Source organism: Micromesistius poutassou, assembly GCF_964030765.1.
Source record: "Micromesistius poutassou genome assembly, chromosome: 8".
Lineage (NCBI taxonomy): Eukaryota > Metazoa > Chordata > Actinopteri > Gadiformes > Gadidae > Micromesistius > Micromesistius poutassou.
The window spans coordinates 7,100,612-7,121,602 of NC_140278.1; the positions used below are offsets into that span (position 1 = coordinate 7,100,612).

The 20,991-nt window shown below is 43.6% G+C and overlaps 1 protein-coding gene and 1 long non-coding RNA gene across 3 annotated transcripts; one reads left to right on the top strand and one right to left on the bottom strand.

Annotated features, from left to right (window-relative positions):
- Positions 1-1,778: 1,778 nt before the first annotated feature.
- Positions 1,779-20,243, top strand: LOC311351508 (IgGFc-binding protein-like; the record flags this gene model as incomplete). Its single annotated transcript, XM_084471655.1, has 20 exons — positions 1,779-1,824; positions 2,520-2,644; positions 4,875-5,530; positions 5,642-6,075; positions 6,409-6,569; positions 7,031-7,207; positions 7,462-7,687; positions 7,896-8,173; positions 8,583-8,673; positions 8,991-9,138; positions 9,505-9,625; positions 10,127-10,462; positions 10,851-11,031; positions 11,306-11,403; positions 11,486-11,616; positions 11,935-12,104; positions 18,513-18,727; positions 19,089-19,277; positions 19,462-19,650; positions 19,773-20,243. The coding sequence occupies 20 exons, from the start codon at positions 1,779-1,781 to the stop codon at positions 20,241-20,243; spliced, it is 4,443 nt and encodes a 1,480-aa protein (XP_084327781.1).
- Positions 13,147-18,475, bottom strand: LOC311351509. 2 transcript variants are annotated; one of them, XR_014636740.1, is made up of 5 exons: positions 17,948-18,475; positions 16,313-16,357; positions 15,872-16,022; positions 15,459-15,618; positions 13,147-13,356 (listed from the first exon to the last, which is right to left on the bottom strand). It is a non-coding gene; the product is annotated as an uncharacterized lncRNA (long non-coding RNA). The 2 variants fall into 2 exon arrangements; XR_014636741.1 differs by lacking the exon at positions 17,948-18,475 and having other exon boundaries at positions 16,313-17,083.
- Positions 20,244-20,991: the final 748 nt, after the last annotated feature.

Sequence of the window (20,991 nt, forward strand, 5' to 3'; positions counted from 1 at the left end):
TCAGTGCACTTGTTTAAACAGAGACTTGGCTCCTCCCTTTGAGTACACATTTTTTGTGGGGGTTGTAATGCATACCCTATTATCAAAGGTGGATGCACTTCAATACACCTGTTCAAGTTCAGTACACTTGGTACAGATACAGATAGATCTAAAAAAATATATCTCTTGTAGACTGCATGACTTTACCCAACGTGTTGATGTAGGCAACCGTCTGGATCGGGTGTGCACCACAGTACTCCACCCTAATTACCTTGTATATGCAAACACAGTCAGACACAAGTGCGTATTTTATGATGTAGCATTATTCATTCTATTCCAAATGGAATATTTATTTGATATTCATTTCATGCCAATCTAATCCTTGGTTGCTTAGATAATAAATAATTGCTTTAGCAGCGAATGATTCATAATTATTCTCTAGAATATTATTGTGTGTGTGTGTGTGTGTGTGTGTGTGTGTGTGTGTGTGTGTGTGTGTGTGTGTGCGCAGTGGCGGTTGTATTTATTTATTTATAAAACTTTTATTGGAAAAATGCTTAGCAAGATTCATTCAACTTGGTACAGATACAGATAGGTCTAAAAAATATATCTCTTGTAGACTGCGTGACTTTACCCAACGTGTTGATGTAGGCAACCATCTGGACCGGGTGTACACCAGTTTGTCTCAAAAGCAACTAGGGGACAAAAAAGTCTCAACCTGTTATAGTCCGTTTTTCAAATGTATTTCTTTGATCTTGATACCAGCTACTACCCTACTGCTATTCCATTTCTCAAATATTCCTCTGCCTATTTTCTTTTCAATGTTATTTAATCCTTCTTAATTGTAATGGATTTGGTCCCATTAGTTCATAACCATCATTCATCAGTTCAAGTGCAGTTATTGTAGGCATTGGCTACAGCAGAGTTAAATAAAGCATACCTGGCAACACCTCTCTATTTGGCACATGAAGATGATGGCGGGAGGACTTGTCTATAGACTGAGGGCTTATGTTTCCAACCCTAATTACCTTGTATATGCAAACACAGTCGGTGTGTGCGTGTGTGTGTGTGTGTGTGTGTGTGTGTGTGTGTGTGTGATATGAAAAGAAAAAGAAAAGAAAGAAAACAATGTTCATTTGCATCAGTGGCACTTCAACACACTGTGCCAAATTCAATATGCTTTTCTTTCACCCAGAAATAAGGTGGGACGTGTTATTTTTTCATTCCCTTCTCTCTATTCTCACCAGAGATATAAACCTGCCTTTGTGCACACTCCCCATAATCTATCCTTCGCAGTCAAGGTAAAGTATAGGTGCTTGATGGGATAACTGGGCTGTTGGTGGAATTTTATTAAAAGTAGTAGGCTAATGATAATACATTTTTCATTTTAAAGTGAGATGCAATAACCTTTATAGAGGTTCAGAATATAATGCACTGAGCTGGCATTCTATATTAGTTGTGATTTGCTTGTGGTAATTAATTAATCCATTGCTAATAATTTGGTGTTGAAATCACATTACAACAAATATACTATTTTCTACCTTTATTTATGTACTTGATATATACATTTATTTGTAGATAGGTCTGTGGTAGGCCTTTTTATCTTTTAATATTCATCATCTTGTATTTTTATCTGTTTAATAATCATCATACCGATTTGTGAATTGTAGGTGTTTTTTTTTGTGTTAAACATATTTCTGAATTTCCTGCTTCCTAACCTAAATGTTCTTTCTTTAGATGTTCTACATGATTGTATAGTTGTGTGCATTTATTTTTCTATTCCTCTTCTAGCAGAGGCCATGAGGTCTCTTGTGCTGTATGCAGGTGTTGCGGCACTGTTGGCAGGTAGGCCTATACATGAAACCGTCCATGATTGTGGTGAATGGCTCCAAGATGATAGACCATTTCAGATATACTGCACAGTAGTCCAGTTCCTAGTTCAGAACTGAGGGAGAGGAAAACTTGTAATCTAAATTTAAACTTAATCTTAATAAATGTGTGGCTGTTGAGTAAGTTAATATTTGAAACTTTGACGCAACACTTTACGATAAGGGTACATGTATCATTATCGGTTACCATCACTGGTAGTAAATTCGTTATTAAGCATTAACAAACAGCTAATTAATATACAAAAACCTATCCATAACACTAAGCCCTACGCTATATAATGCTTATTACTGCATAATAAGCATTAAAGAAAAATAACGTTAATTAACGGTAAATGAATGTGCCCTTATTGTAAAGTTGACCACATATGGTAGATATATTGTGTTGCATTAGGACTGTAGTTGGCTAATTTTGATAAGTATGTAGGGGATCATGTACAGCGTGTCATTATCGCGAAATCAAAATGAACACAGTTCCAACCGTGTAACAGACTATTATTTAGCGTCAAATCCAATCAAATCGATTTTAAATTAATAAAATATTTTTGTTGACGTTATGTTTTGAGTCAATCATTGATTTATTTAGTATTGTCAAACAAACAATGCTTCGAAATGTATATAAAAGCATACGCATTTCTCAATCCTCACCTCTAGTGTGCCACGGTTGTTCAACGGGACGAGACTTCATTGCAACATTTCTTCCAAACTACCAAACGAAGAACCAAAGGCTCCAATTAGTTGTAACGGCCAGAGAATCAAAAGCCAAGGTCCTCATTGAGGTGTGCATGGTTTGCTCCTCATCAAGGATGCTTGATTAAGAATTGTTTGTTAATTGCTTCATATGTCATACCAGAGAGAGAAAATAGGGTGAACATTTATTAGCTATTGAAGACAACATGAAACAGCATTCATTTAAGCAATAGATCACAACAGGCTGTGGTATACACTCATACGCGCAGCGGAGGGACGGCGACCCCCTTAACTGTGGTATAATGAACGTATACTGACTGAAGTTATCTATTGCTTTCATAAAACGGTTACGTAAGTATGGCGAAATGAAAGTCATAGACACACCCTCAATTTTGAAAAAGCGAGAAAGTCGGAAAAGCATTTTTTTTTAACGAATACAAAAAAGTAGTCCCTCCTGGCTGCCTGCAAAGTGTACGGCGGTTGCTATGCAACACACTGTAGCGTCCTTCAGAGAGAAGGCTAGGCTAGAGACGGTAGCTTGGTTCGCCGGCAATTTAGCCTACTATGGAGTTCACTCACCGTGTGCCTATTGCTTTACAACATTTCCACCCTCTCCATCAATCAACATGTTTTTAGGCTTCAGTGCACTATGCTATTGCTTTTATATATAAATAAACAACAGTTCAAGTTAGGCGCGGAGTGATACTGAACTCCGTAAACTGAACGGGCGTCATAGCTGTGTGTATACGCTCAATATACAACAGTTGGGAACCAATCAGATCGCTTGATTTAAGCCACCCGTTTTATAATCAATTGTAAACAACTTAATTTACAAGGTTTATTTGTTTAACACTTATAATAACACTGACAGCATTTTTTTTCTCACCTTCACACAATGCAATCAAATCCTGAAAAACAAACGTGTCCTGCAGTTTGACCTGCTCTGAAATACGGTTTTACTTGGAATTATGTTATATTATGGAAGTAAAATAAGCATTATAAAACGGGTGGCTTAAATCAAGCGATCTGATTGGTTCAGTTTACAGAATTACCCAACGAATTACCCAACGAAGAACCAAAGGCTCCAATTAGTTGTAACGGCCAGAGAATCAAAAGCCAAGGTCCTCATTAAGGTGTGTGCATGGTTTGCTCCTCATCAAGGATGCTTGATTAAGAATTGTTTGTTAATTGCTTCATATGTCATACCAGAGAGAGAAAATAGGGTGAACATTTATAAGCGATTGAAGACAACATGAAACAGCATTCATTTAAGCAATAGATCATGACAGGCTCTGGTATACACTCATTATACCACAGTTAGGCCTAAGGGGTGTTGTCCGTCCCGACACGCAGCGGAGGGACGGCGACCCCCTTAACTGTGGTATAATGAGCGTATACCACTGACTGAAGTGATCTATTGCTTTTATAAAACGGTTACGTACGTATGGCGAAATGAAAGTCATAGACACCCTCAATAGTGAAAACACTATGCAACACACTGTAGCGTCCTTCAGAGAGAAGGCTATAGGCTAGAGACGGTAGCTTGGTTCGCCGGTAATTTAGCCTACTATCGAGTTCACTCACCGTGTGCCTATTGCTTTACAACATTTCCACCCTCTCCAGCAAAACATATTTTTAGGCTTCAGTGAACTATGCTATTGCTTTTATATATAAATAAACAACAGTTCAAGTTAGGCGCGGAGTGATATTGAACTCTGTAAACTGAACCAATCAGATCGCTTGATTTAAGCCACCCGTTTTATAATGCTTATTTTACTTCCATAATATAACATAATTCCGAGTAAAACCGTATTTCAGAGCAGGTCAAACTGCAGGACACGTTTGTTTGTTTGTTAGGTTTGTTTTTCAGGATTTGATTGCATTGTGTAAAGGTGAGAAAAAAAAATGCAGTGTTATTATAAGTGTTAAACAAATAAACCTTGTAAATTAAGTTGTTTACAATTGGATATAAAATAACTAACACACAGAAAACTATGATGAAATCCATTTGTAATTTCATGTTTCTTACATTCACATTCATATCTTGTTTAATGTATAATGTAATTTATATTGTAAAGTGTATATTATGGACCAAAGTAGTGGTCAAAGGTCACAGTTGTAGGCTTACAATAATTCTTAGTTTTGGTATACATTGTTTATAGTTGTTGAAATCTGCAAGATCAACTTCCTTTACCAACATGTAAATAGGCCTACTATGTCAACACAAATAAAGTGTCTGCTTTACACACTGAACACTAAAGAATACGCAGAGGACAATACAAGCCGAAGAATAATAGCACGTATAACTTCCACCTGCAGGTTGGTAACCTGAAGTTCTCCCGTCAGCTGACTGTGTCTCCAGGGCAGACCCACTGGGTGTCTGTCCCAGCAGGAGCAGAGCTCCAGCAGGTCCACAACCCTCCACACTCAGCGGTTCACATCTCCTCCACCGCCGATATCTCTGTGGTCGCCTTCAACTACCAAGCCTTCACCGGCGACGGCGCGGTGATCACCCCTACAGACCAGCTGGGTGTGGAATACATGGTGTTCACCCCAGCTGGAGGCCTCTTCGACAAGCTAGTGGCTGTCGTCAATGGCAACAGTCCCAACAAGGTCACTTTCCATCACTCACAGAAAGTGCAGGTCAAAGGGTTGGGTTTATGGAAAGGCGGGAGCAAAACTACCATTGCCTTGAAACCATATCAAACCTTCCTGGTACAGTCCCCAAAAAAGAATCCCACTCTGACAGGCATGCAGATTAAATCACAGAAGCCTGTGGCGGTATTTGTTGGGGACCATTGTCATGGTTTACCTTGTGACCATGTGTACAAACAACTTCCACCGGTGAGCCAGCTGGGTAGAGAATACATGGTGCCCCCTGGCATGAATAGTCCGGCCAAATCCTGGGTTACAGTCGTCGCTACTGAGGACAACACAGAGGTGACTGTGCACAGAGGGAAAGGCACAGACAAAAGGTTAAGATGATGATTATATGCATTATTATTTTGTAAACCATTAGAATGCATTTCATGTATTACTTTTCTTAATCCTGCTTCATTCATACATTTCTACTCCCTATTAAAAAGAATCAGCAAACTGAAGAAAGCCGGGCAGTTCAAGGAATGGAGCGTCACGCCCAAACAGCCATTGATGGTGACGGGCAACAAGAAGCTGCTGGTGGTGTTCATGAGCACCAATAGAGACGCCATGATGCTGATTCTGCGTTCGTCAGACAGGCTGGCTAGTGCCTGGTCACTGGAGACCGTGGATAAGATGAGCGGCACCGCTGTCATCTTCTCAGAGCGGGAGGGTTACAACAGTGTCAAGGTGTGCTTGGAGTCCAGCTGTAAGTCCCCCATGTGGAGTCACCACCACTTAGGAGCCAAGTGGGTCTGGGCCAACGTGGACCTCGGGACCGGGCAGAAGCACTGGAGAGTGGACGGGGATTCTGGCATGGTGGTGTATGTCTACGGAGGGGCACGTCACGAAGGATATGCAACTGCTGGAGTCTGTTCTGACGGTAAGTGCACACGTAACTGACGTGATCTGTAACCGTGCATTCAGACAGCCAAGGGTGATGAACACCCACTGGAAGGCACGACTGAAGGAAAACCCATCACGTTGGATGCATTCCCTCATTACTCATTCCATCATTCATGTGTCTACGTAGGTAGCTACTTGTAGGTGTTCTATTGCTTTGTATATCCCCTTTCGAACTGCCAGGCTCCAGAGAGATTAGGCAGGCCATGGTTGAGAGGTGTGTGAGTTTGCTGGTTTAAGTTTGTGGTTTACAGAACATATGAAACTGTGTTGATAAAACCCATTTGACATGCTCCGGTGTTTTCTCCTGCAGACCTCACCGTCGCACCCCCCCTAGATCCTTGTGAGGGGGTCTCATGCCGAGAGAAGGAAGTTTGTGCAAAGGGTTCATGTGTCCATGTCTCCACGGCAACATGCCAGGCGTTAGGTGACCCCCACTACAAGACTTTTGATGGCCGTCGTTTTGACTTCCAGGTATGAGGCGACTTACAGTAAGCAGTATGTGTCCATGAAAATATCATAAATTCATTATTGTCGGGCGGCAAGTCGCTCAGGAGGTGGAGCAGGGCATCTGGCAACCGGAAGGTTGCTGGTTCGCTCCTCTCTTCCCCAAAGCCGAGTGTCGAAGTGCCCCTGAGCAAGACACCCGACCTAACCCTGCTCCTGACGCTGGGTGTGAGGCACTAGTTGTAAAGAGCTATGAGTGGCCACAGGTTACAAAAGCGCTCTATGAATGTAGTCTATTTACCATGTATGTTGTTGCTAAAATAGTTAATTCCTAGCTTAAATAAAATAATAGAATTGCTATCATTATATCAATTTCAATATATCTCTAAATATTTGCCTGTATATAATGTTTGTGGGTTCCATGTCAGTCATATACAGGCCTTACCTCATGCTTATGGTCTATACTGTGACCTTTGTCCTCCCCCCAGGGTACCTGCACCTACATTATGACAACTGTCGCTAAAGCAGACAAAGACCTGACGCCCTTCACTGTTACAACCAAGAACAATCACCGCGGTAACCGTAGGGTGTCCTATGTGAGGACTGTGGGCGTCAACGTTTACGACCTGAATGTAATCATAAGCAGACACAGGGGACGAGTCCAGGTAATTGATATCATCCAAATCTTCTTCGATAAACAAACCTACCTTTTTGGTATGATTGTACAAGGTTCACTGTTCAAATTGTGCTGAATCAAAAGCAAAACAAAACAAAAAAACTTGATGATTATTGTGTTGATGATTAAACTTGTTTTCTGATGCGTGACTGTGAGACTGATGCTGAGCATGCAACGTAACCGGCCATTCATATGTCACTGAGAACGACCATCTATTCCTATTGTTTTTCATGTAACCTCCAGGTGAACGGGGAGTTAGTTTACCTACCAGTGAGTCTGTCTGACGGTCGAGTCTCAGTGAAACAGAGTGGATGGTATGCCGTGCTCACCACGGACTTCGGCCTGACTGTCAGATACGACTGGAACACGAGGCTGTACATCTCCGTGCCCTCATCCTACTACAAGCACCTGGGGGGCCTTTGTGGGAACTACAATGGGGACAGAAGAGACGACCTGCCAACACCAGTGGGTAAGGAAACAAGGAAAAAAATACTTTTTAATTAAGTCAATAACTAAGTTAATTAAAACACATGAAAAATAGAAAATTACGATATGATTAAATAAGTGTTATGTTGAAAAGGGCCACAACAGGTTGCAAGAAGCAATATTAACCCTAGGTGTGGTCGGTGCAATTGTATTTTCTCTACGATCTCTTAAAACAATGTTTACCCTTCAAGGTGCTAGTGTATCCAATGTTCTCAAGATGATCAGCTCCTGGAAGGAGAAAGACCTGGACCCCTTCTGCCGCGATAACTGTGGCGGAAAATGTCCCTATTGTTCTGAGAAGCGTAAACTTCACTACCTAGGACCAAAACTCTGTGGACTCCTAAACAAACCAGACGGTCCAGACCGAAACCAGACCAGACCATTTGCAATCTGTCACAAAACTATAAACCCTGAAATGTACAGTGCCAACTGTGTGTACGATGTGTGCACCAATCAAGGTAAGAGAAATGTAATCAGATGGTAGCTACAGAATGGTTACTGCAGATGATGATATTTTGCTAATAACGTTATTGCGCACTATAGTGCAATAGTTTTGTTAGAATGAACCAAATGCAAAGGATCATTCATAACAGCATTATGGATGTATTAATCCGCCAGATTAGATTAGATCCATAGTAAACCAATCAATACATAGACTAAGTATACAAGGAGACAACAGCAGGATAATGCTACGCTGAAAAGTATAATCCAGGGCTGTTTAAATAAGTGAGGGATATTAATCCGCCAGATTAGATTAGATCCATAGTAAACCAATCAATACATAGATAGATGGTGTCAGGTCTCTGCTTTGGAGCAATGATCTGGATTAGTAATAGTGTTGTATGTGGTGTCTGCCTGGTTCCCAAGGTGCTAAACAGATCCTGTGTGACAATCTGGAGAGTTACAGCGAAGACTGCATGTCTGAGGGAGTAAAAATAAATCCACAGTGGAGGGAGATTGCCAACTGTCGTAAGTCGTGTGTGCACTATACTTTAAAACAATGTTTATTCTGTATAATAATGTAAATGATGTTCCTGGCAATCCATGTTTCATAAGTAAAATTCACGATGTGATCATTGTCGAGTGATGATCACAATCAATCATCATCAATCATTGACTCATTAGTGATACAGACCAAAGCAATCGAGTAATAAGAGAAGCCAATTGCATACCTGGTTACAACATTCTGTTTTCCTTTATAGTCTGACGATAAAAAATAGGCCTCACAAAAAAAATGTGGCCTGACGTTAACAGTTGTGTTATGTCAACACCCCCCCTCCCGCCAGCCCTCTCGTGCCCAGCAGGGAGTCACTATGAGTCCTGTGGCTCGGCCTGTCCGTCATCCTGCACAGCCCGGGACACTGAGCAAGCATGCAAATCCCCCTGTGTGGAGGGATGCTTCTGTGATAAAGGCCTGGTGCTCAGCGGAGACAGGTAGGGCTACAATATTTCACCTCTAGTACGACTACAACGACACTATTAATCAACGTCATCATAACCACGAGCAGAATGATATCAATGCGTGTCATAATGTCGTTAAGCTCTTATTTTAAAAAAAAAAATCTTTGATTTAGAATCCACATGTCTTACATTATTAATCCTAAAGGTTTTTGTTTGATTCATAAGAAAGTTTATTAATATCAACGTATTCACTAAAATCAGTGGAACTATTTGAGGAAAGACCATTAGTGATTCATCTTACAAAGACAAAAGAGGCTTCAAGGTGGTCCACTGATCAGTGGGACCACCTATGTGATACCTGTGCGCTTTCTCAAAGTTCACTACACCTGTGTGGTTCAGATGTATCCCTCAGTCCTCCTGTGGCTGCCAGCAACAAGGACGATATTACCCACAAGGCAGTGTGTTCTGGGCCGATGACAAGTGCCGCAGCAAGTGTCACTGTGATTCCAAGAGTGGAAAGGTAGGGAAAGTGTGTGTTTAAGTCTTTAAAGAATAAGGCATTTTGAAAAAACTGGCAGCTGTGAAGGACCAATATGAAATTCAAAACCCTTATGCTTACATTCTGTATACTTTGATACCAATAGAAAAGTAAGGACCATCTGGCCCGCATCGGATGTTTCATGGCTTCATCATAACATAGCATTAGGAGCAACAAGGAACAGCAAGTAGTATTTTTATGGTTTGACACAGTATATATCTTACTGATGCCACCTTTGAATAAGCATTGTGTAAAATACTCCATTGGTTATGTGGCTAATTCCCACCTTCTGCCCATACCCCATACCAGAACAGAAATGTCCCAATGCTAGTGTTAACTGACTCTTAACTAAACATAAGGACGTATTTCAAAGGTCTGTGAAATGAGCAGGGAGTTACCATCACTACGACAGCACCTTTTTTGTATTTTTTGTATTACATTGTTTTTATTGTCCTATATACATTTTGTTCATTCCCTCCCCAGATCATCTGCAAACCGGATGCCTGTAAGACGAGCGAGAGCTGTTCCCTGAAGGGGGGTGTCCGGGACTGCTACCCACTGTCCTTAGCCACCTGTCAGGGCACCGGAGACCCTCACTACAAAACGTTCGACGGGCGCCGCTACGACTTCCAGGGCACCTGCATCTACGTGCTCTCCCAGACGGTCCAGAGTCCACTCCCTGGCCTCCTGCCGTACCGGGCCCTGGTCCAGAACGAGAACAGGGGCCGGAACAGAGCCGTGGCGTACACCAAGTCGGTGTCTCTGACTGTGTACAACTTCACCATCAGCATGAACAGCGACAGCCCGGGAAAAGTGCTGGTGAGAGTCAAGCCTTTGGTCCCTCCACGTGTCACACGGTTTACTCTCACCCTGGCCATGTTTTATATTCCCAACCAACTCCTTGAGTCGTTGGACCCTTGGTTGGTCAATGCATACATTTCCTACTAAATGTATCGATTTACTGCTTTTCAACATAACACCTAACAATACCTAACATAAAGGCTAGAACAGTACCTATCAAACAAGAGAAGAAAACCATTAAACAAATTTGAATACAATAAATACACCTGTATGAATATGTTTATGTTACATGCATAGACATTTTTTTATAATCTTGCCTATTACAACCATGTTTATTCCTTAAGAAATAGGTATTGTTACTAACTGACTCCCACCACTCACTGTCGCCCGGCCTTCTATCTGTCAGGTGAACAGCCGATCCATCAACCTGCCCTACACCGCGTTGGAAGGGAAGCTGTCCTTGTTCCGCCAGGGCTGGTTCTGCATTGTGCAGACACACTTTGGCCTGGCTCTGAAGTTCAACTGGAGGAGCCATGTCAGCCTGACGGTGCCTAGCACCTACGCTGGCTCTGTCCAAGGCAAGTGCTGTGTTTGGTAAACAACAGTGTAACTCTACTAGGAACGCTGTGAGGTATGTTGAAATTATAGTCCCTTTGAGAAGAGCTGCTAGGGTACTTTGCGTGTGGATGTCCTCAATACAAATACAATACATTTGGATACAAAATACAAATATTTGGAGTCCCAGGTCTCACCTTTCACAGCAATTCTAGATATTAACAATATGTATATAAATACTATATGTATACATCTTTGAATATCTGCAAATAATCCCTGTTCATGTCTACTGTGTTGTTTTGACAGGTCTGTGTGGTGATTACAACGGTAAGGCCGGGGATGACCTGCAGAAACCTGACAAGTCCCCCGCCAAAGGCCCTACAGACTTTGGAAACAGCTTCAAGGTAATCCAGTGTTCCTCCATAGATGTTGTGGCACAGCAAGATCAAACCAATGTTCTATAAAGATCACGTTGTTTTCCTCCAGGTTGGAGGGGACGTGGGGTGCACCAGCGAGTGTCCCGGGGGTAAATGTCCTGTCTGCGAGCCAACGCTGGCCATACGTTATCAACAGGAAGACTCCTGCGGGATCATCTCCAACAAGGCAGGACCTTTCAGGTTGGCACATTGTCATATTTGCAAATGCGTTGATGCATCGGTGGGATTTGTAAGACCCAGTATCACAATAAAAAATGCATATTTTTTATTGTGATACTTTTATTGTATTATTTTTAATTGTGTATTCTGACTTTCAACCTTATTTGGTCGAATGGCTTACAGTAGTTTGACAGGTTTTTATGATATTTGCAATGGAATTAGCCTTACTGTGTCCGGAATATAAGGATTTGACGTTCTATCTTTTCTTGGTATTTGTTATGTATATCCCCGAATGCTGCTCCTCAAACTCTTCTAATGTATTATTTTTTCATCTTTCAGAGATTGCCACGCTAAGTTCGACCATTCCGAGTACCTCAACGATTGTGTATTTGACCTTTGTGCGTATAAAGGCCACATTACTGCCCTGTGCAACAGTCTGACAAGTTACCTGGTAGTTTGTCAAGCAGCCGGCGCTGTGGTGGAAAACTGGAGGACCCAACAATTCTGCCGTAAGAGAAGCGTGAAAAACACAAACTAACAGCCTATAGTTTTCATTTCATTTTCAGTTTCAGTCATTCTCTGCTCCATGTGGTTGACATTTCGCACAGATCGTCTTTGCAAAATGTGCCAACAATATCTATCTAACATACAGACTTGATTTTTAAAGAAAATCGGATTTCAGAATGAATTAGTTATCAATTGGTTAGCGACGGCTGATCATCACAAGGTGTTCATGAGCAGAAATGTACCTACAACTACTGACTCAAGAAGAATAAGCCAGTCATATAATTGTACCAGTGCGCCTTCAAACAAAAGTTTATCATCGCAAAACATGATACTGATATAATATGTCCGCTTACGGCCGTATTGTATTACAGTTGTTTTCCATAATGTGATACCTGACACGTACAACAACTAGATACGTACACTTGACTCCACAGACACACATAGTACGCACACACATTGTAACCCCACACAGCAAAAGCACTCCGCGACGGATCCGCCGCGGAGGTATTGCGGCTTCCGGAACGGACCCGCAAAATGGACCCGTATCGGCGTCCACTTGCCCTCAGTGACGGATCCGCTACGAAGGCGGATCGCGGACCCGCAGTGGCTCCGCGCCGCATCCGCTTGGGACCCGCAAATGTATACATACATAGGCCTACATCCGCCGCGGACCCGCAACGGACTCCTGGCTCATCTGGCCCGGGTCCGTTTTGGACCCGTTTATCTTATTTTCAAAATCCCTTCTTGCTGTAGGATAAAATAGGATAAACTAAACTATAGGATAAAACTAAAAACTATCACTAGAATTGGCTATTACAGCAATATAGGCCTAAGCTTAAATATGCATTCCTTCTATTTTTAACCTAACAATATTGTCAATAAACAACAAAAAACAGAAACAGAAATTAATATGTTTTATTCAACGTAAAACAATAAACATCTACATAAAACGTAGAACAAAAAAGTGGCATTTAGTGCAGGGGCGGAGCCAGAGGGACCTGATTGGCCACCCTAGGTGCCAACAACAACCCCCCCCCCCCCCCCCCCTCAACAATTTTTGACATGAACTGCCTGCTCTGTGGTGTGGGTCTACTGCACACATATAAGGAATGACGCCCCTGATTTAGTGACAGACAGCCGGCGGGACACGTCTCCTCGCCGCCCGATCCGCCGCCAGGTTGAACCACCTGATCGCGTGCTTGCCTATCTCCGCGTCCGTGGCTGCCCGTGTGACCGTGTTTTTCCTTACAGCACCTGTAATCAAACAGACATATTTTATGTAATAGGTTTTTACTAACTTTTCGGGGCACCGCGGCGGCCGGAGCTGAGCTCCCGGGCGCGGTGCACGGCAGCCGGTCCCAGCGGTCGCGGTCCCCCGGCGGCCGTGCCCTGGCCGAGCTCCCGCGGTGCGCACTCCCGCGGGTACGGCGATTGAATACAGAAAGAAGAGCCGCCTCGGGGCACCGCGGCTGCCGGAGCTGAGCTGAGCTCCGCCACGCCCCGCGGCCGCCGTGCATCGCGGCTACAGTGCACAGGCCACCGTATCGTATTCAATCCCCGTGCCCGCGCGAGTGCACCGCCGGAGTCCGGGAGCTCGGCCGGTGCACGGCGACCGGGACACCGAAAGATGCGGTGCCCGAGGCAGCTCTTCTTTCTGTATTCAATCAACCGGAAACCCACAAGGAGCCCAGTGGTTCTCTCTCGCGCTCTCGCTCGCTCTCTCTCCTTCGCACACATGGTCCATAGATATGTTGTCTATGATGATGTCTATGATATATGTCTATGACTGTCAGTATTTATAAAACGGGGGGCTTAAATCAAGCGATCTGATTGGTTCCCAACTGTTGTATATTGAGCGTATACACACAGCTATGACGCCCGTTCAGTTTACAGAGTCCAGTATCACTCCGCGCCTAACTTGAACTGTTGTTTATTTATATATAAAAGCGATAGCATAGTTCACTGAAGCCTAAAAAAAAGCCTGTAAAGCAATAGGCACACGGTCGCCGGCAATTTAGCCTTCTAAATTGCTAAATTGCCGGCGAACCAAGCTACCGTCTCTAGCCTTCTCTCTGAAGGACGCTACAGTGTGTTGCATAGCAACCGCCGTACACTTTGCCGGCAGCCAGGAGGGACTACTTTTCTGTATTCGTTAAAAAAAAATGCTTTTCCGACTTTCTCGCTTTTTCAAAATTGAGGGTGTCTATGACTTTAATTTCGCCATATTTACGTAACCGTTTTATAAAAGCAATAGATCACTTCAGTCAGTGATATACGGTCATTATACCACAGTGAAGGGGGTCGCCGCCCCTCCGCTGCGCGTCGGGACGGACAACGCCCCTTAACTGTGGTATAATGACCGTATACCACGGCCTGTCGTGATCTATTGCTTAATTATAAAACGGGGGGCCTAAATCAAGCGATCTGATTGGTTCCCAACCGTTGTATATTGAGCGTATACACACAGCTATGACGCCCGTTGAGTTTACAGAGTCCAGTATCACTCCGCGCCTAACTTGAACTGTTGTTATATCTAAAAGCAATAGCATCGTTCACTGAAGCCTAAAAACATGTTGATTGCTGGAGAGGGTGGAAATGTTGTAAAGCAATAGGCACACGGTGAGTGAACTCGACAGTAGGCTAAATTGCCGGCGAACCGAGCGACCGTCTCTAGCCTTCTCTCTGAAGGACGCTACAGTGTGTTGCATAGCAACCGCCGTACACGTTGCAGGCAGCCAGGAGGGGCTACTTTTTTTGTATTATAAAAAAATGCTTTTTGCAAAATTGAGGGTGTCTATGACTTTAATTTCGCCATACTTACGTAACCGTTTTATAAAAGCAATAGATCACTTCAGTCAGTGGTATACGGTCATACCACAGCCTGTCGTGATCTATTGCTTAAATATATCTATGCCCATGGTCAACGCCAGCGACAAACTGAAGGAATCAAAAGTAGGAAGTCTCACAGCAGAGTGCATGTCAGAAAGGTAAGATTTTTGTTATTATCATTATTGCGCTGATAGTTAACAGGAATATTTTCAATAGCCTATTGTCCCTACTAAGTAAGACCTGACCGTGTCAGGTTTTCACTGACGCGCTATAGCTATTGCATTGTGTTAAACATAACATCACTCATAGGCCTACCTGATTGAAAATCTGCGTATCAGGGAGTCATGATCATACTTTGTTTGATTTCGATAAAAAGGCATTAAACGTCCAAAAAAAGTATATGGTATAGTAGCCTACAGTCTAAAAAAGCCTGGCTAGGTCATATTGGTATGATGGTTGCTACGATATTTAAGGCTGCCCCAACATTTACTAACTATTGACTTTGAACGTAAATTTTAAATACTTACTGAAAAGCAAGGTCTTTGTTGCCATCTTACTAAAGGGCTTCTTGTTGTGAACACCCTTCCAGTTTATCTGGTGAGACACCTCATCGGTGAAGAGCCTGCCCAGGATGTTCCATGTCACCCTCTTCAAATCATGGCCTCCAATGGTGGCCAAAGAAGAAATCTAAAAGGCAAAGACATCTTTTTTAAATAGACAGCAAGGTAAACATTTCTAAGCTTAAGTTGCATTTAAAATGTTTTTGTTCCAGTTGAAAGTGTCCAGAAATGTAGAAAAACAGCTTATACGTTTAAAAAATCTTGTTCTCTTGGGTTATTTCTTTTCTAAACATGTACTTGGCTCACACCCTCATGGACCTGTGCCACCTTTACTCACAATGTCAAACCAGGGAGATTGTCACTCACTGACAGAATCTTACCACTGGGAAAAGGCAGTTCAGGACAGGCCTGTTCAGGGCTGCTTCAATATAATATTTGCAATAATCATCACGCCTTTTTTGGACGTCAACACGTGCCCTTCGTCTTAAGGCGTTTAAGGAGACAGGCAGAGTCTTTCTATTCATTTTTGTTCTAAAAGAGACATTTCAGAAAGACAGGTTGCAATCATGTGTACAATTGATCATTGTTCCTAATGTAATGTTCCTAATCATTGTTCCTAATGTTGTTTTTAAATAAATACATTGTTGAATAGACTTTAGTGGTGTTTCATTGCTATAAACTAGACAAAAATAGAGAAAAATAGCAACATTTGTGATTTAATAGATTTACTAGATTTACATTAAACATGTATGTGTGAGGCATTTTTCGTGGCCTATCTGCTTGGCCTTGACATGGTATAATACATTTTAATTTTGACTTACTTGATTAATCGAACCCAGCAGAGGAGGCAATGTTCAAAGTTGAAGCTGCAGAACACAAAATAGAAGATGATGGGGACCAAGTTCCATAATGCTACCATAAGAAATCACAAACAGGCGGGAACACCCATTCGTTGTCCAAACTGTGATTAAAATGTTGAAGCTTATAATTTTCATTACAAAGAGGATGGAAAAGGGGCAATAGACACTATGAGACCAAAATCGCCAAAATGCAAACTTAGCTAGAAGCTAGCGCTAAACCATTATCAGGGAGCCTGGGATATGCTTTGATCGAGGTTATTTTTAAACATTAGGCCTATGTTAACGTATGGCATGATAACTCTCAAGCGCAGCGCACACCGGCCGCGCCGCGCAGCGCAGCGCCCCCATATTTCCGACGGACGAGCCCACACCTTGCCGCGCGCGCGGGTGCGCCGCCCTAGCACTGTACACGTCGGTCGACGGAAGAGAGTGGGCGTGTCCGACGCACGAGCGGGCGCGCGGCCGATGTGTGCAAGTTTGAACAGAGTTTTAGTTGATAGAAGAAAGTTTCAAGACGCTACCTGTTAAGAAATAGGCAACGGCATTTTTGCCCTGTGGAAGTAGCCTAATTTAAGAACGGCGAAATATTTATTATATATTTATAATATTTATTTAAACGATACTCTGATATCTACATCATGTAGTCTGTGGTTGTTGTAGGCTATGTGTATTCTTACTTAATATAGGCTTCCCTAATCTCTCTCTCTCTCTCTCTCTCTCTCTCTCTCTCTCTCTCTCTCTCTCTCTCTCTCTCTCTCTCTCTCTCTCGCGCCGCTGAACAGTACGCCCCCCCCCCCCCCCCCTAACGTAGAACCACTCAGTGGCGGTTTTAGCTACGGGCGATATGGGCAGCCGCCCGGGGCGGCATTACAGGGGGCGGCGGCACGAGCAAACGGAAAAAAAAGATCCGCGCATTTTCTATTATCGATCATACTCCCCCCCGTCAACAACTCCGTTAGACCGCGATCGCGCGCCCCCCCCCCCCCGTCAACCATGGCCGAGATGTGTGTCTGTACCTGTTGTGGAAGAGGGAGAGCCCGTCGTTTATGGGTTAATAATATAATCCGGAGGCGCACACCGCTTTGTGCCGTGATATTATATATATCGTATATATTATATTATATGATATAGATATTTATATATTATATGTAGATATAGAGCGGGAGTCGCAAACGGCAATAATCACTTTCTCCTCCAAGCTGCGGTTCACTGAACGGTTGAACGGTGGTTGGCTGTTTTACGTTACTTCACCCAGGGAGTGAACTGATTGGCTGTTACGTGACGTCACCCAGGGAGTGAACGCTGATTGGCTGTTTTACGTTACTTCACCCACGTTACCCACAGGGAGTGAACGCTGCTCATTTTCCCCATAATGACCGGCGTTCTATACATTATCCCTTACATAAAATTGCTATTGCATTTTAAATCAAATAGGCTACAGACTCACATGATCAATCACTTCTCGGTTCTACTGCTAGTTCAATATCAAACAAAGTCATTACAATACAATTATATCATAGACCTATACACGATGAAAACACAAAGGCCAATGTTTACTGTGAATGTCGCAATATCTCAATTAATAAATGCACTTACTCAGTCAAAAGGATTCAGCACAAAGTTGAAAAAAGAAATGAAATGACCGTCTCCGACTCTCCGTCTACGTGATAGCTCAATATTTACGTGATAGCTAAAAAAATGCTAGCTCATAGATAGATCAAATTCGTGATAACCGTTCAATCCAACCGTTCACCAAATTCAACCGTTATAAATGGGCGGAGCCCACTTATATTGCCTCTGTGAAAGGCGCGTCCGCCAGGGATCCGACTTGGGTCCGCGGACCGCTGTTTGGCAGTGGGCGGAGCCATCCTCTGTGAAAGGCGCGTCCGCGTCCAGGGATCCGACTTGGGTCCGCTCAGGATCCGCTGTTTGACAGTGGGCGGAGCCAGCTCTGTGAAAGGCGCGTCCGTGTCCAGGGATCCGACTTGGGTCCGCTCAGGATCCGCTGTTTGACAGTAGAATTTTTCGGAGGCGGAGCGGATCCTCTGGGCGGAGCCAAAACGAATGTGACAGTAACGCGGGTTTGGTGACTTGAAAGCGGATCCGCCTAGGAGTCTCATGCTGTGTGGGACGGCTCCTCTGCGGCCCCTCCTCTCCTCAGCCCTCCCCTGTGGAGCCAACAGTCACTATGAAGCGTGTGCCGCGCCGTGCCCACTGACCTGCGACGGCTTCGGCACGGCGGAGGGCTGTGACGTGGACGCCCCCTGCAGTGAAGGCTGTGTCTGTGACGATGGATTCCTGCTTAGTGATGACAAGTGTGTCGCCGTGGCAGAATGTGGCTGCCAGTACAATGAGCAGTACTACCGCAGTGAACAGGTGAAGTAGTCATACCTTTCTCCTGCTTTCATGCTTGCAAAATAGTATCCTTGGGCCCCAACACGGTCGCGGTATTGAAAGACCCTGAGCATACTGCAGTTATTATCAAACAGAGCGGTAGTAGTGTGCAGAGGGTAATATAATTATTAATTAAAAGGAAAACTATTGAACTATTGAAATTAAATACTCCTGAAGGGGGGGGGGGGTCAGGGTAACAGAAGCAGAACAGTGCAAATAACGCTAAGAAATTAATTAATAATTCAAAATAAAAAGCAGAATAGCAGTCAAAAAAGAAATTATATATTCACCTCATCTTGCAAACTGAACCAATGTTTATAAGAGGCCCTCTCTCTCACTGCAGGTGTTTTATGGTGAGGATTGCGGGAGCAGGTGTGTTTGTCTGGAAGGACGCGTGAAGTGCGATGACTCGTTCACCTGCTCAGCCAATGAGAAGTGTGCTCTGGAGTCGGGCGTGTTCTCCTGTGTTCCCAAAACAACCGGCTCTTGCTCTGTGTTCGGCTCTTCCTCAGTGAGGACACTGGACGGAAAGGTCAGGAAACGTCCTTATCTTAATGCTTAGAGCCCATCCAAACGTCATATTTAAGTAGGAATACATTGATATGTTGGTTTGGTTTAGAAAACGATATTGTTTGTCCAAATAATATTGGATGGCAAGTTGGCAATTTACGCATCGATTATTCTTCAATCTCTTCTCCCTTTTTCTCCTTCTCCAGTCTTACCCTCTCTGGGGAGAATGTGGCTTCCTTCTATCGAAGGAAGAAGAAAAGAAAGGAGTGATTTCGAACTTCTCTGTGTCAATACAACAGAGCACCAGTAAAGAAGGCCAAGTCTACCGCAGTGTCACGCTGAAGGCATACAGTTATGAGATCACCATGAAGCCTGGGGTTGTCTGGGAAATCCTGGTATGGTTCCTAGCTTTGGATCTTTGAAATGAAAAATAAGCCCTTTTTAAATGTTTTGAATTAGACAAATTCAGGTCTCTGAAAATGATTAAAATATATATATATATATTTTATAACCACAGATTGATGACATCAGAACCAACCTCCCTCTGTCATTGGCTGACGGCAGGATTGAGGTGCATCAAGGTGGCAGTAGCATCGTCATAAAGACAGACTTTGGCCTCCATCTGACCTATGACACACTAGCAGGCGTGCTGCTGACGCTCCCGTCCACCTACGGCGGCGTGCTGTGCGGCCTGTGCGGCGACTTCAACGGCGATCCATCCGATGACTTCCTGTTGGCCAGACAAACCGGAAAGCCGTCCGTGGGGAAGTTCATTGCAGCGTGGACCATCACAGACGTGCCCTGCAAGCCGGGATGCATAGGGCCGACCTGCACGGAAGGAGAGGAGAACCCCAAATCCAAACTCTGTGACATTATTAAATCCCCGAAGGGCCCGCTCGCAGGATGCCACGGGACAGTGCCACCTCTCCCCTACTTTGAGGCTTGTGTCAGGCAAGTCCTATGTCCTATGTCCTATGTCCAATGTTAAGCATTTCAGAACTAGCGTGGACGTTACGTGTGAAAACGTTGATGGATAACAACATTGATGACTGATTAAGTCTTACACTTAAAGGTGACATATTGTACCACCAGGTGTGAGTGTGATTAGCCGTTAAAAGACATTTTGAAAATCTGACTCTTCTGACATCACAAATGGGCGTGTCCACCTAGATGTGTGACGGATAGATGAGCAGCGTTTGCTACAGTCCACTGGGTAGGCTGGTAGACTGATCTATCCAGCACACATCTAGGTGGAAATGCTTACTTGTGATTTTCAAAACGGCTTGTAACGGCTAATCACACTCACACCTGGTGGTGTAATGTCACCTTTAAAGTGACATTACTGTGTCTCCAGTGAGATGAGCCACGGGGGCGGGCAGGACGTGGTGTGTCGGCACATCCAGGACTACGTTTCCATCTGTCAGTCATCGGGTGCCACTGTTGCCGAGTGGAGAGTGCATGGTTTCTGTGGTACGGGATTCTTCACCATGATGTACGCTTGCTTAACCCTGCATTTCTGGAAAGCAGACAGGATTAACAAAGCGTTCTCCTTCGAACACACGCCAAGTTGAATTGTGTTCACGTGTTGACATTCAAAACTCACTTAGTTTGCCAATGCCAATTTATAACCAAATTGACAACTGATTGGTACATATTAATATTGACTTACATCTAACCACAAGCTGCTTCATTAGTCATACCACTTTATTTGATTTTGCCCATTTGATTATGTATTC